Raw genomic sequence first — 15586 nt, 5'->3', positions numbered from 1 at the left:
CCAACACCGTCAACAGGTAGCTGAATCCTTTGTATTGGTGGTGTTGGTTTGCGTGGGAGTGCTATCAGATTCGACAAATCGACGTTCGAATCTTTGTTTACAAAAGCAAATAAGTTGTTTTAGAAAATTGATATTGAAATGATGATCCCGAAAAAGGGCCGATTAGGTGCGCCTTTGCAATTACTATCAGTATGCGAGAAAATTTCGCATTAGTACTGCTCCCACCGACGACGAGATTTCTGTAGCAACCATTGCTGATGGCTTTCATTGTTGAATGAATTTCGAAATTTATTTAGATGACGATGCTGACTACGGCCGCACGATTAGTGACAGCAAACGCTAATAACACTGATGTCGATGCTGGGACCACTCTCCGAAGAATCACGGCTCGCACGCGTTGGTCGCTGATTGCGATGCTGGGACGGCGTTGGACCGCTATCTGCGAAAACTCGAACAAAATAGCTCGCACGCGTCGGAAACCTGCTTTCTTATATCTAATTAAGAAAGTTTATTAGCTCCGCCTCTTGGTTATTCGTAATTTACTGATTATGAATCGACTGTTCGATTGAATTATATTTATTGAACGGCTTCTCAGTCTAACAATTTCACAACGAGTTTATTATCTACCCGACGCGACGTTTCGACACGGGAATTTTGTCTTTTTCAAGGGGAAAATATACACACTTAACCAGCATTTAAATGTTCGGTATTTTGTTTGCTGAGTTTCAACTGCAAAATTTCTTTTTTACTGAAATACTAGTTTTTTAGTGGATCTCCAATGATTGTCGGTAATAAATTTCCGAATTTCAGTAAAAAATTATGCCCTTTGATGATGTTTATTTGATTATTTATACCATTTTGAAATTATTTCGTCGGGCACAAGTCTCAGACTCAAGTTTCTAAAGTGCAAAATAATCGTTAACAGATAAAAACAACAACTAATTGCCATATTTAGCTTCGATTCCTGCCGCCTCTCGGCTGTGATAGACAGCATCCGACGGGAATACGCCACTGGCCGCCATCAGCATCCCGGTTCCAATGTTCGTCAGAGCATCCTGGTACTCCGTGGTTTCGAGCGCTCCCCACTCTGCTGTGAAGGCGATTTTGGAATCATGCGGCATCGTTACCGCTGCTCGGGCATCTGGTCTTGCATGGTTTGCGTCTGATCAGCGGTATTGTTCTCTCCCAGAACCATATTTTCCAAAAATTAAATCCTCACTTACTGACTAACTCAGTTATGGTCATATAAACAAACAACCTTAATTACCGATTTTAATGTTCATTTGACATTTCTCGTTTATGCTGACAACTCGGTAATGTAAAATATTGCTGTTGAAATTACTGGGCGATCCGGTAAAAAACTCAGTAAAATTTTACCGACTCCGGTAAAATAAAGTAGCTGTGTACACGACGACAAACAACAGAAATATTTTCCCCTTGAAAAAGATACAATTTCCGTGTCGAAACGTCGGGTAGATAATAAACTGGTAGTGAAATTGTAGGACGGAGTAACCGTTCAATAAACATAAAGTTATTCGTAATGAGTTCACATAAAATGTGCACCCATAACGATTAACAAAGGGGCGGGGCCAATGGGCTTACTATATTGAATACAAGTGTAGCAAGTAGCCTTTAGAATAAAAATCTTAAATTAAAATAACTTGCATTTAAATTAAAATTAAAATAATTTAAAATTAATTATTAGTTTTTATCTAAATTGAATTCGATCAAACCCACCGCGCTTCACACGCGAGTGAGCTATAGATACTATATGTTCCATAGACGAGCGGAGACACGGTTGAGTCATTTCGATTTAGTGTGTTTTTCCATTTTTTTCACAGTGTACCTCAGCTCGTCTATGGAATCTACAGTGTCTATAGAGTGAACAAGAGCCCTACCACTGAGTCTCCAACTGAGTGCCTGAATATAGTTCACCTACATATTTGGATTTGGCGGTTGATGTCTCGAGCAATGCAAAAATCGTGCGGGCAGCGACCCCACTAAAATCCTTTCAGGGTCTATTAAGCTTTTGCTCGTATCCCTCCCATCTATAAACTTCTGAGCGGGTAGCAAACAGGCTGATTATGACTGTTAGCTAGAATGAGAAAAAAAATAGCGAGAGATGTAATTGTCGTGAGGACGATCCAATAACTCGGCTTATCACGAAAATTCAACTTCGTTGTTTACTTGATATCCGGTGCCGAAGATCCCGAATCTGAGGATTTGAAAGTCTTTTCTCGATGACTTTGAACTGATTAGTGGAAGAGGCAGCAGTGATACCGAAGTTGTCCTCGCGCCGTGGAGTACTGGCGAATTGAATACAGATCAGTACAAAGGGTGAATGGAGACGCTTGACCGATGATGATAAAACCCCCATTTGTTGAATTTAGCATCGGTTGACGATTGGAACACTTTTTCGCCAATTTTTTTTTCGATTTTTATTTCGACAGTTGTAGTCAGCCAACTTGTTTCCCACCCAGAAGTTTGGGAAGATAGGAACCTTCTCCCGAAAGGGCTCGTAGTCGGGCACACTCAACCTTGGTAAATGGTTTCCCATCGAGAGTGGCGCATAAGCCATTATACTTAAATCGGGAACTCGTGCGGTTGACGAGCTATACAAGAAAGCAGCTTTCACGCGCGCGCGAGCCATTTTGTTCGAGATTCCACGGAGAGCGGTCCCTGCATCGGCATCAGTGGCAGTCGTCGGAGTCTGTTGCGTCCAGTGGATTGCGGTCCCAGCATCGGCATCGGTGGTGCTCGTCGGCGTGTTGCTGCAGAATCATCGTGCGTGGCCTTTATCAGCAGTACTCAAGAGATTTTTTCTGTAAATCGTGGTGAAGCATCGAATGGTCATCCGCAACATTGAGGCGCATAAACCAGTCTTTCCAGGATCAGCATTTTAAATGGAAGACAATAGATGTGTGACGAATCTTCTTTACAGGAACCAAAAAAATCTGCTTTATTGAATATAATATAATATATTTTTCCAAGCGCTCACTCAGTTAATGATGGAAAGTGAAATTGTCTCTTAAGTATCAGCCATTTGCTTTTCACTCAGATGAAAATTTCTAGTAAGTAGTTGTAAATTCTTAACAAGGTTTCAAGAAGCGTAAATCGGTTCTTCTCAAAACCCCCATTTGAAACGGAAAAGAGTTGGTTGGAAATTTCTTTAAAGTGAAATAAAATTAAATGGCTATGATTGCGTCGTTAACTATCATTGCGTCGTTAACTAGGATTCACGCATCAATGATGGTTGTCGGCAAAGGTTGTTGTAGAAAATTTATTAGCCGCGGTAGCTTTTGCAACTACTTAGCGATAGGAAGTGAAATGTTCTTTTCAGATTCGGAGAATCGTTTGATTGTTGACAATCGTTCTTTTCCCCATCAGCTTTCAGGAACCCATCGGAACGTTTAGTTGAGGTCCCCGCTTTAACTCTCCTCTTTCTTTCTTTTGTCTTTTGTATCGCTAGCAAGATTGTGTTCGATAATGATGTTCGGTTTTATATAATCTTCTTAAGCTTCTATCTTACGCTTACTTTAGAGTTTAAGCTTCCTCAATTGCATTGCACCGCATTGGTAATTGAGAATAAAATTGCGTTCAGCACTGAAGCGATTCACTTTCAACGTGCACATCTTGTGAACTTCGGCTTCACTATTGCATTTCTTTGCTTTTCTTTTTTTTAAGAAGAGAATCTTGTACGGTGTCCTGCTGCCTCTTCATAGGAAGAGTAACACTAACTTTCCTTCCTTTTCCTTGCCTTTTAACCCTTTCCTTCCCATTTCTTCCCTTCCCTTCACTGTCCTTCCCTTCCCTTCCTTTTTCTTCTCTGTCCTTCCCTTTCCTTCCCTTTTCTTTCCTTTCCTTACCTTTCCTTCCCTTCCTACCCTTTCCTTCCCTTTGCTTCCTTTTCCTTTCCTTTCCTTCCCTTCCCTTTTTTTCCCTTTCCTTCCCTTTCCTTGACTGGCCAGCAATGATAGTTTAAGTCATCATGGAATCAATATTCGAACAATGCCTAATAATATTGTCGTAAACAACTAACAAACGCTCGCAACAAGCCTTTATCAGAACCCAAGCATATGACAAGAATCAATTGCCTTGCATGCTCTTATATTTCCAAGAATACGATGCTAATGTTGTAGTTAGTTAGATTTTCAAATATTTCCAAACAAGCAGAAACTATGCTTGTTGTGGTAGTTTTTAGTGAAACTAGCAATACTGATAGTTTATGCGTCGTCAGATTCGTTAGAAGTGGAATCCTTTGTGACCTACAAAACGTACACTAAAACGTAAGATATAATTAATTGACAATCATGGTCGTAGCCAGGATTTCGAGCAGGGGAGGCAACTTTTTGGGTCTTATAGTTCGTAGTTTTATAGTGGTTTTATGAAAACACATGAATATTAGTGCTTGGCACTATTTCCTTCTAAGTTCCAAAAACTTTGAAACGAAATCCACAACCAACAGTAAAGGCTGGATCACAATAGCACGTTGCGCTGGGCGTTGAAGTCAGCGTTTTGTACTAGAACGCAACGCTAATAAACGTGACGCATTCATGCCCACAATGCAACGTTCGCGTTGTGCGTTTATTAAACAACAATAATGATATTTGAATTTCTAAACAAATCCGCTCTGAAATAATATTTATTATCAAATAGGCAGAAAAAAACAATATGCAAGCTTCCTCCAGGAATTCCTTCGACAATTGCTCCAGTCATTCTATCCGAAGTTCTATCAGGAATTCTTTAAGAATGCCTCCAGCAACTTCTTCGGCAATGTCTTCAGGAATTTCACCATTAATTTCGCCGGGAATTAATCCAAAAATTTCATTATTATTTACTCCAAGAAATCTTCCACGAGCTCCTTTATAAGTTCTGCAGGGAATTCTTCCGATAATTCTTCGTGCTGTTTCTCATAAAAACTTCTGAAAAATTGCACCATGAAGTTCCTAAGAATATTCCGTGGAAATTCCGCTGAACTGCCAACATTCCTGAGAATTTCGCAAAAAAACTTCGAATTTCTTGTGTAAATTTCATAAAATTTTCCCTGAAAGTTTCAAATAATTTCTTGTGAAAATTTCAAAGAATTTCTCCTGGAATTCCACCGAACATTTATACAGAAATTATACCGAAAATGAAATTCTCGGAGGAATTCCTAGATTAATTCCCAAAGTAATCCTGAAAGAATTCCGATGAAAACATCAAGATTTCCACATTCTCCAGGAGTTTCTTCAAAAACTCCTCCGGGAATTCTTCCAGGAGTTCCACCGGCAGTTCCTCCAAGAGTTCCTCCAGGATTTCCTCCGAGAATTATTCCAGTGGTTCTATCGGCAGTTCCTACGGGGGTTCCTCTGAAAATTCTTCCGGGAAATTCTCCAGAATTTCCTCTGGGAATTTATTCAGGCTTTCTTTCTGGAATTCATTTAGTTTTCTTCAGGAATTTATATAGAAATTCACCCAGAAGCTCCTCCGAGAATTTCTCTGGGAGCTCCTCAGGGAATTTTCCGGGATGTCCTCTGACGATGACGATGGTCCAGCTATATACCCCTACAAAGGTTTCAGCTAGACGAGATTTGTCTATAAGATGAATTTTCCACGATTTTTTCCGAGGATTCTTCTGATAGTTTCACTGGCATTTCCTCCGGGGGTTTCTTTAGAAATTCTCCCGGGAGTTACTTTAGAAATTCCTCCGGAAGTTCCTACGAAAATTCCTCCGAGAGCTCCTTCGGGAATTCCACCAGTAGCTCTGCCAGGAACTCATTCAGGCTTTTTTTTCAGGAAATCATTTAGGCTTTCTTCAGAAATTTAAATAGAAATTCCTCCTGAAGTTCTTCCGATAGTTTCTGTGGGAGTTCCTCCGGGAGGTCCTCTAGGAATTCTTCTACGAGTTCCTCCTGAAATTCTTTCGAGAGTTCTTACGGGAGCTCCTCCGGCAGTTCCTTCGGGAACTCCTCCGGGAGATACACCTCAGAAGAGTAATTCCCAGAGTAATTTCCGGAGGAACATCCGGAGGAATTCCCGTAAAAATTATCAGAGGAATTCCAAGTCGCTAAGTTAACTAAGTCCCGTTTTAATAGGAAATGCTAAGACAATGTAACAATAAAACCGGACTTAGTTAACTCCTTGATAAAGGTACAATATATGTAACCGAAACATCGGATAAAAACGTAAAACCCGTTTTTGAGCATAAGAAGCCATAACCTCAAATATTATTATTATCTTTATTTGGGATGTTTTCAGTCCAAGGCTGGCTCACCTCGAATCCAGGAATTCCCTGTGAAGTTCCTGGAGGGATTCCCGGAGGACTCCCACAAGCACTTCCGGAGGAATTCCCACAAGGAAGTCCTGAAATAATTCTTGGAGAAGTTCCTGAAGGAATTTCCGGATAAAATACCAGTAGGAATTATTCCCAGATGAATTGCTGATGAAATTACTGGATGCATTCCCGGGCGTTTGTTCTGAAGAAATTCCTGGAAGAACTTAATGGAAGATGTCCTGGAGAAACTCTCAAATTAATTTCCGAATGAAATTCTGGAGTATATTCCGAGTGAAGTCCGGAAAGAATTCTAGGTCAATTCTGCGAAAAAATTCCCGGAGTAATTCCAGGAGAAGTACCTGAAGGAATTCCCGGAAAAATACCTGGAAGAATTTCCGGGGAAATACTTGGTCTTGGACGAACTCCTGGAGAAATTCTCAAAGAAATTTGTAGAAGAATTCTTGAAGGATATTCTGAAGTAATTGCGAAAAGAATTCTAGAATGAAATCCTAGAAGATTTCGCTATTAATTTTATGGCGGTTTTATCCCGGAGGAATTAAAGGAAGAGCTCCTGGAGAAATGCCTGAAGAAGTTCCTTGAAGAATTTCCGAAGTAATTTTTTATAGATTTACAAGTGAAATTATGTAGCGAAATCGGAGAGAATTTCTGTTATAAATTTTTGAAGAAACTTCTGGTGGAATTTCGGGAGGAAATTCCGTATGTATTCTTGAAGGAACTCTCGAATACATTCCAAAAGAAATGCCGGAGATTTCGCTGGAAGAATAGCAGAAGAAATGTCTAGAAGTAAAACTTAGAAAGAAGTAAAAAAATTTCAAGGAATTTCCTCATCAATTCCCAAAAAAAAATTTAGTGAGGGGTTTCTAGATAAAAAGGAATTACAATTACATGATAAGGATTTTCGAACGATTTTCAAAAGGAATTTGTGGATAACTTCCCGGAGGAATTAAGAAGTTCCCAGGGGAGCTTCTAGAAGGATTTTAAGGAGAATTTATGACCCCGAAATGTTTCGAGTTGTTTTGAACTTTCATATGTATTATGGATCCTGGATACTAATAAGTTTTTGGGAATCTTTTGAATTTCAAACACCTATTTCTGAATATGATTGGATTGTAAAGTGCACATGTTAAGGGAATTCATTCCAGTCCCGGTTCAATCTTACCATCATTTAGGTGGCCCTCTGGTTACGCCCTTGTTGACAATATTTGTATAAAATATGAAATAAACATTACAGCATTGAAGCTGCTCAACATAAAAGCTGCTCTCAATAGATGTTCGTTAATGCAAAGGTGACTATCTCAACAATGCTAGCATAAATCCGAAATTTTCTGTAGAGATAATGCAATATAACGGAATGAACACGAGAGGAGCCGGCCAAGGGCCGAAAATCTCGTTAATAAAGATAAATAAAAATAAAGGAATGAAAAGTTATGAACAAAATTGCCTCATTTTTTGTTGCTGGCCAAAAATTTCGGATCTTTGTCATTATTATTTCCGACAAAAACATAGATTTGTCTGAAATAAAGGCGTGCCAGCCAATGACTGCAAGCCTCTCTAGTAAATACGCAAAAAAGCTTTGTCATTGGTTCTCTCTTGTCGCTTGTTTCGCAGCGCATCCAAGAAAAATTGATTCCCGGGAAGTCACCGAAAAAATAGTATTTTCCGTAATGGGGCTATTCAAAATTGACGTCCACAGTTTGAGATGAGAGTATACACGAAAGTGAAAATTTGGATCCACTCACCTATTAGTGATGTTTTGGACTTTCCTTGCATGTTTTATGACCTTCGCAGAGAAAGGCAATATTACCACTAGGTGGATTAGTCAGAATTTTTTAAAACTGTACATGCACCACTTACTTAATTTGGTAGACAATTGATCAGTGGAGTGGCTTTCCAGGTTCTGGTTATGCGAAACGGCATACCTTCCTCTATAATAAGTGACGGGCTTACCCCCAAGCCTCATTTTTCCAAAAGCACCATAAAAAATATATTTTTGATCATATGAACCTTTCAGCCTACCTCGATGACAGCAAAGAATACACAAAAAATGTACTTACGAAAAAATCCTAGGATAGGATGTGACAACTCAATTGAGACTGCCTTGTTGTTTTTTAGTCGGTTGGTCTGAGGAGATGGTCGCCAGTGCAGCCAAATTAATTTAGTTCAAAATTTTCCAAATATCATGTATCAAAACTTGATTTTTTCTTTCCGTTCTCTCCATTATTTATGTAAGAGAAGCGAAAGACTAACAGAGAGAAGTTTGCGCTAATAAATATATGACTTTGAGATCGAAAATGACAAAAAGGTGAATGAAAATGCTTAAAATCAACAGTTTTCAACCATTACAACCCTTGAGAATAATTTATATGGCATTTGCATTTCAATATAAATTTATTTTTTACCAAAAATGTTGAACTAAAACATTTACGTAATCAACTTTCCAAACCTGCAACACGGCCAAACTAACAACATGCTGCCCTACGAAAAACGTGCCGCCACCAATCGAAGTAATCGATTGTCATTTTCAACCAATCAGCAACCGGTACGATTGTGACAGCTTAAAATTTAACAATGAAATATTATATCCGGCAACTCGTCGTCACCGAAAAATATCAATAAGTCAACCCATATTGTACAATCTAGTTTACCCCATGGTCAATAGAGCTCCCATTTCGTTTGTATGGAAAAGTAGTCTGTTTTATCACTCGAAGACGAACTGTAAACCAGGTATTATGATCAGGAATATCAAAAAAAAAAATCAATATCTAACCTAATATAATACAATGAAGGTAAGATCGAACACAAAAAATATTCAAATGAAAAAGCATCATTGGGAGAAAAGAAAACTTGATGAAATGCTGCAACTTAAATAAGATTGAACCAATAAACGCTTGAAAATGTTATGATTACCGTGCGGTCAATTTATTTGTCTAATCGCTGCCAGATTTGGAAATCTTGCTATCGGTTTTCTAACTTGTGATTAATATCAAAGATCTCGATGTGTTTCAATTTACCATCGACGAAACGATTGATTAATGAGCAATGGCTTCCTCGATTCGTATCATATTTGAATGCGCTTCACTATTTATTTTATTTTTTTGCTCGTTTTACAGAATATTAAAGAGGTTCATAAAACCGAAATTGTAATTTTGCCAAAAAAGATAGGGGAACAGACGGCTTTGGCAGGTTTTGTTCTATTATTGGCAGGGGGGTTTTTGTCGACCGAATTTTATGAAATTTGGCCACAATATTCTTTGCATATCAAAGAATATTGTGGCCAAATTTCATAAAATTCGGTCGACAAAAAACCCCCTGGCAATAATAGAACAAAACCTGCCAAAGCCGTCATTACCCCTAATTAATTCTTCGAAAAAAATTTGTTTGTTATTCATGTTTTAAAAACGTTTTATAAAGTTATAAGTATCAGCGATTCAACACATTTTGAGATGATATGATTGAAGGCCAAACCGTTCTGGATTTTACATACTTTCCCATCAAAACGTTTCTAGAGCATTCCAGGCATTCTGCCTTGATTAACATTCCATAAAAATGATTACCTACGTTCTGTTTTCAACAATCGTTGTATAGTTCACGGAGGCACGAGTCACTACGCACTTTCTCCAACAAATTGTCAGAATCTGAAAACAATGCCACACCCTCATCCAACAAAGCCACAAACGGCTACGTAGCTACGCCTTTCATCCAGCGCCACCTTTCAAAACGCCGCTAATTGCCAATTGAGGATTGATTGAAAGAATGTACAAAAGTAATCATTGAATATAAAACGGTCCATGATGGCGCACTTTTTGCCCATCATATCGCGGCCCGATCAATATCTCTCTTTTGTATGTTTGTCCCACCGCGCAATCTCATCGGATTGGCAGGTATTCGACAGATGAACTATTGACCAGCTCGTCCACACCGCTGGCTGCTGCGGTGCCACACACAGCCGCGCAGCCGGAAGGTAATCAAGCCTCCTTATATGGACCTCCCGTTAAGAAGCGAGCCCGGCTCCACTCGAAAAGACGAAACGCAAAGAAGAAGGTCATCTACATTCGACTGTCCGGACCTGACACACCGTCAAGATGACTTGATGTTTATCTCATTTTTCGATTACCGTGAGCCTCTAAGCAAATTGCGAATCTAACCAACCGGTCCGTTTCATTTCAGACGAGTCGAGCCACACGCACGGACCCCTGGACGGTTCTCTTTACGCGACAATCCTCAAGAGCCCCAAATCACCAACCGGAAGCAGTAGTGGGCAGACCCTGATCTCGCCACCGGCCGAGTTTAGTAACGGAAAACCGATTCCGAACGGACACCACCATCCGGTGCCACCGGTGACGCCTCCCCCGAGGAGTTCCTCCGCCCTCAGCTCGGCGAGTTATTCGATCTACGAAAGTGCCAAACGCGGTTACCAAAGTGCTACCACCACGTCCCTTAGCAATAGCAACAGTCCGGTTGTGAACGGAAGTGTCTACCAGCAGCAACAGCAGCCCCTAGGGGGCAGCAGTAGGGGACCCGTAGTGGGTGGTGAAAGTGCTAATATTAGTCATAGTGAAACTAGTGGTAATATTGTTGTTAATAGTAGTAGTAGTAATAGTGCCGGTGGTAGCTACCGAAATGTGATAGAGAATGGGGGCAGCGGTGCTGCGTACGATCAGAACCAGAATCTTGTGAACCAAAGTCAGCAACAGCAGCAGCAGCAAACGCAAATCCGGAGTCAAGCGGATGGACGCGAATCGGTGCGTAGTCCGTTGACACTGTCCATGGACTCGGGCATTTCGAGCAGTGGACCCGTTAATCGTAAGTATTCACACGACGACAACGACTTTTGAGGTGGGACTAACGAAGGAAAACAAATGCTTCCTGTTCCAGGTCGCCTACAGGGCTCCAGCGTGTCACCATCCAGTTTCCCCAGTCAAGCTAGTCCACAAGGTAAGTCGATTTGTTTGGCGTTGCAAATTGATAGAAAAATAAACTGCGTGGTCCAAGCCACTCGATTTGTAATTCGATGTATCAAATCTCAAATTCCACGCTTGACTTTTGAATTTCACGGATGCTAGTTCGTTGCAACCGATCGAGTCAGCGACCTGATTCAAGCTTCCTTATAACGTCCGATGCAGAGCGCATTCCAAGCCATCAGCAGCAAGTAGAATTTCCTTCAACTTACCCACACGTTAGCGGCCAGATGAGGCAAGCCGGATTTCAAGCCTCGGGTTGCGTTTTCCGTGTACGTTGGTTCGTAGGAAGAGACTTTCTGTCTCGTATGCGATTTTACCCTTTTACAATCCAAATGGGACTGTTTCGATGTTGAAATTTAATTGTTCGTTGGTAACATATGTGAAATAAAGTTGCTTTACTATTGGACGCAATAGTACATATTGTCTCAAGTACTCGATAATCAGATAATCGCGTTACTAGCCGATATCCCATCAACCCTGTGATTTCTACAACACTGTTTTTTGTACAAATATGTATTATCTATTATATTTATTTTATAAATGATCTTGTTGCCTATCAAACGTAATCAAATCTTTATCAGACACGCACAACATTGAAAGGGTTAACTGTCGAAACACAGCGCGCAGTGCATTTTCTCATATTGAATCAATTTTTGGATCGATCCGGGCGAGAGTTGCTGCAGCAGTGGACGAAGCCGTCGCTCTGGTCGCCCACAAAAGGAAACTCTGTACTCGTTCTGCAAGTCCGTGCGACGGACGCGTACTGCCAATAGTCAGTCGGTGGCTACTGACACTGGCCATCTCCGGGAGTCAATTAAGGAATGGATTTGGTTTCGAGGTCGTTGCGAGAAGAAAAAGAAAGTTTCCATGGCTAAATCGCACGCAAGTTATTGGATGTTTCTTCGTTCGAAATTAGGAACGACCATTTTCATTCAAATTTGAGCGTATTCCGAAATTTGCAATTGATATGGAAAAAAAATCTAGTAACGACGACGTCAACCTAGAGCGGCAGGGTCTTTCAATCTGGTTTATGTCAAGCGCGGTGACAGCGAAACTTATCACACATCAAAAATGCGCATAAATGAGTAGGAACAGGCGAAATGCCCGCAAATGCCGCGCGCGGTGCGCAACGGCGATCTCTTCAAGATCAGAAGGGTACTGATGGAAGGCAGTGTGTAAAAAGTGGTCATTGGAATCAACTTTTTTTTAGCTTTTCTTCAACAAATCTAACCAACAACAACGGCAGAAAGCTGTCATCGTTAGAGGCATTATCTTTGAAGTGATCGTGGCAAGTGAATTTGTGAAAAGTCAACACTTTTTTGCCGGACTGGGTCGACTGACAGTGGCTGACAGTTGGAGTTGGTTCAACAATTTGAATCGATTTGAGCCGTTCTCCTGTTCAATGTGTTTAGATGAAGTACTTCCCTTGAAACTGTCGGAAAAATTAGGAGCTTTTGATTAACGGTTTGAAACCCTGTAACGAATAGCGACTACTATTTAAAATTGAGCTAACGGCAGCATGGTTTTTTTTTCATTGATTACCTTTTCATATTGCTTATATCTTTGTCGTAAATGCAAACAAAAATCAGATGTTTATGCCAAAGTACTGTACGCTTTACAATACGCGCGTTACGCGCGTCACCTCTTTAGGTCGGTAATTTAATTACAGCTTTCTTCCACTTTATCTCTGCTATCCAGTAAAGGTAAGATTGGACACAGGGCAATCCATAAATTACCATTTCCTTGGGAAATTCTTCAGAATTTCCTTGGGAAATTCTTCGGAATTTCTTTGGGAAATGCTTCGGAATTTCCTTGGGAAGTTCTTTGGAATTTCCTTGGGAAATTCTTCGGTATTTCCTTGGGAAATTCTTCGGAACTTACTTGGGAAATTCTTCGGAATTTCCTTGAGAAATTCTTCGGAATTTCCTTGGGAAATTCTTCGGAATTTCCTTGGGAAATTCTTCGGAATTTCCTTGGGAAATTCTTCGGAATTTCCTTGGGAAATTCTTCGGAATTTCCTTGGGAAATTCTTCGGAATTTCCTTGGGAAATTCTTCGGAATTTCCTTGGGAAATTCTTCGGAATTTCCTTGGGAAATTCTTCGGAATTTCCTTGAGAAATTCTTCGGAATTTCCTTGGGAAATTCTTCGGAATTTCCTTGGGAAATTCTTCGGAATTTCCTTGGGAAATTCTTCGGAATTTCCTTGGGAAATTCTTCGGAATTTCTTTGGGAAATTCTTCGGAATTTCTTTGGGAAATTCTTCGGAATTTCCTTGGGAAATTCTTCGGAATTTCCTTGGGAAATTCTTCGGAATTTCCTTGGGAAATTCTTCGGAATTTCCTTGGGAAATTCTTCGGAATTTCCTTGGGAAATTCTTCGGAATTTCCTTGGGAAATTCTTCGGAGTTTCCTTGGGAAATTCTTCGGAATTTCCTTGGGAAATTCTTCGGAATTTCCTTGGGAAATTCTTCGGAATTTCCTGGGAAATTCTTCGGAATTTCCTTGGGAAATTCTTCGGAATTTCCTTGGGAAATTCTTCGGAATTTCCTTGGGAAATTCTTCGGAATTTCCTTGGGAAATTCTTCGGAATTTCCTTGCGAATTTCCTTGGGAAATTCTTCGGAATTTCCTTGGGAAATTCTTCGGAATTTCCTTGGGAAATTCTTCGGAATTTGCTTGGGAAATTCTTCGGAATTTCCTTGGGAAATTCTTCGGAATTTCCTTGGAAATTCATCGGAATTTCCTTGGAAATTCTTCAGAATTTCCGTGTTCGGAATTTCCTTGGGAAATTCTTCGGAATTTCCTTGGGAAATTCTTCGGAATTTCCTTGGGAAATTCTTCGGAATTTCCTTGGGAAATTCTTCGGAATTTCCTTGGGAAATTCTTCGGAATTTCCTTGGGAAATTCTTCGGAATTTCCTTGGGAAATTCTTCGGAATTTCCTTGGGAAATTCTTCGGAATTTCCTTGGGAAATTCTTCGGAATTTCCTTGGGAAATTCTTCGGAATTTCCTTGGGAAATTCTTCGGAATTTCCTTGGGAAATTCTTCGGAATTTCTTTGGGAAATTCTTGGGAATTTCCTTGGGAAATTCTTGGGAATTTCCTTGGGAAATTCTTGGGAATTTCCTTGGGAAATTCTTCGGAATTTCCTTGGGAAATTCTTCGGAATTTCCTTGGGAAATTCTTCGGAATTTCCTTGGGAAATTCTTCGGAATTTCCTTGGGAAATTCTTCGGAATTTCCTTTGGGAAATTCATCGAAATTCCCTTGGGAAATTCTTCGGAATTTCTTTGGGAAATTCTTCGGAATTTCCTTGGGAAATTCTTCGGAATTTCCTTGGGAAATTCTTCGGAATTTCCTTGGGAAATTCTTCGGAATTTCCTTGGAAATTCTTCGGAATTTCCTTGGGAAATTCTTCGGAATTTCCTTGGGAAATTCTTCGGAATTTCCTTGGGAAATTCTTCGGAATTTCCTTGGGAAATTCTTCGGAATTTCTTGGAAAATTCTTCGGAATTTCCTTGGGAAATTCTTCGGAATTTCCTTGGGAAATTCTTCGGAATTTCCTTGGGAAATTCTTCGGAATTTCCTTGGGAAATTCTTCGGAATTTCCTTGGGAAATTCTTCGGAATTTCCTTGGGAAATTCTTCGGAATTTCCTTGGGAAATTCTTCGGATTTTCTTCGGGAAATTCTTCGGAATTTCCTTGAGAAATTCTTCGGAATTTCGTTGGGAAATTCTTCGGAATTTCCTTGGGAAATTCTTCGGAATTTCCTTGGGAAATTCTTCGGAATTTCCTTGGGAAATTCTTCGGAATTTCCTTGGGAAATTCTTCGGAATTTCCTTGGGAAATTCTTCGGAATTTCCTTGGGAAATTCTTCAAAATTTCCTTGGGAAATTCTTCGGAATTTCCTTGGGAAATTCTTCGGAATTTCCTTGGGAAATTCTTCAGAATTTCCTTGGGAAATTCTTCGGAATTTCCTTGGGAAATTCTTCGGAATTTCCTTGGGAAATTCTTCGGAATTTCCTTGGGAAATTCTTCGGAATTTCTTCTTCGGAATTTCCTCGGAAAATTCTTCGGAATTTCCTTGGGAAAATCATCGGAATTTCATGGAAATTCTTCCGGAATTTCCTTGAAATTCTTCGGAATTTCATAGGAAATTCTTCGGAATTTCCTTGGGAAATTCTTCGGAATTTCCTTGGGAAATTCTTCGGAATTTCCTTGATAAATTCTTCGGAATTTCTCTGGGAAACTCTTCGGAATTTTCTTGGGAAATTCTTCGGAATTTCTTCTTCGGAATTTCCGTGGGAAATTCTTCGAAATTTCCGAAGGAAATTCTTCGAAATTTCCTTGGGAAA

The 15586-nt window shown here is 40.0% G+C and overlaps 1 protein-coding gene across 3 annotated transcripts in view; it reads left to right on the top strand.

Annotated features, from left to right (window-relative positions):
• LOC134224884 (tensin-2) overlaps positions 1-15586 on the top strand; it is a 367057-nt gene that overhangs the window by 230381 nt on the left and 121090 nt on the right. For all 3 annotated transcript variants that reach the window (XM_062704535.1, XM_062704526.1, XM_062704542.1), the window contains exons 8-9: positions 10442-11077; positions 11150-11209. In XM_062704535.1, coding sequence (XP_062560519.1) covers positions 10442-11077; positions 11150-11209 — 696 coding nt within the window. The remainder of the gene's footprint in view (positions 1-10441; positions 11078-11149; positions 11210-15586) is intronic.

The sequence above is a fragment of the Armigeres subalbatus genome, chromosome 1, assembly GCF_024139115.2.
Source record: "Armigeres subalbatus isolate Guangzhou_Male chromosome 1, GZ_Asu_2, whole genome shotgun sequence".
In the NCBI taxonomy this organism is placed as follows: domain Eukaryota; kingdom Metazoa; phylum Arthropoda; class Insecta; order Diptera; family Culicidae; genus Armigeres; species Armigeres subalbatus.
Note: the sequence above shows the minus strand (reverse complement) of the source record. Positions and strands in the feature narration are given on the sequence as shown.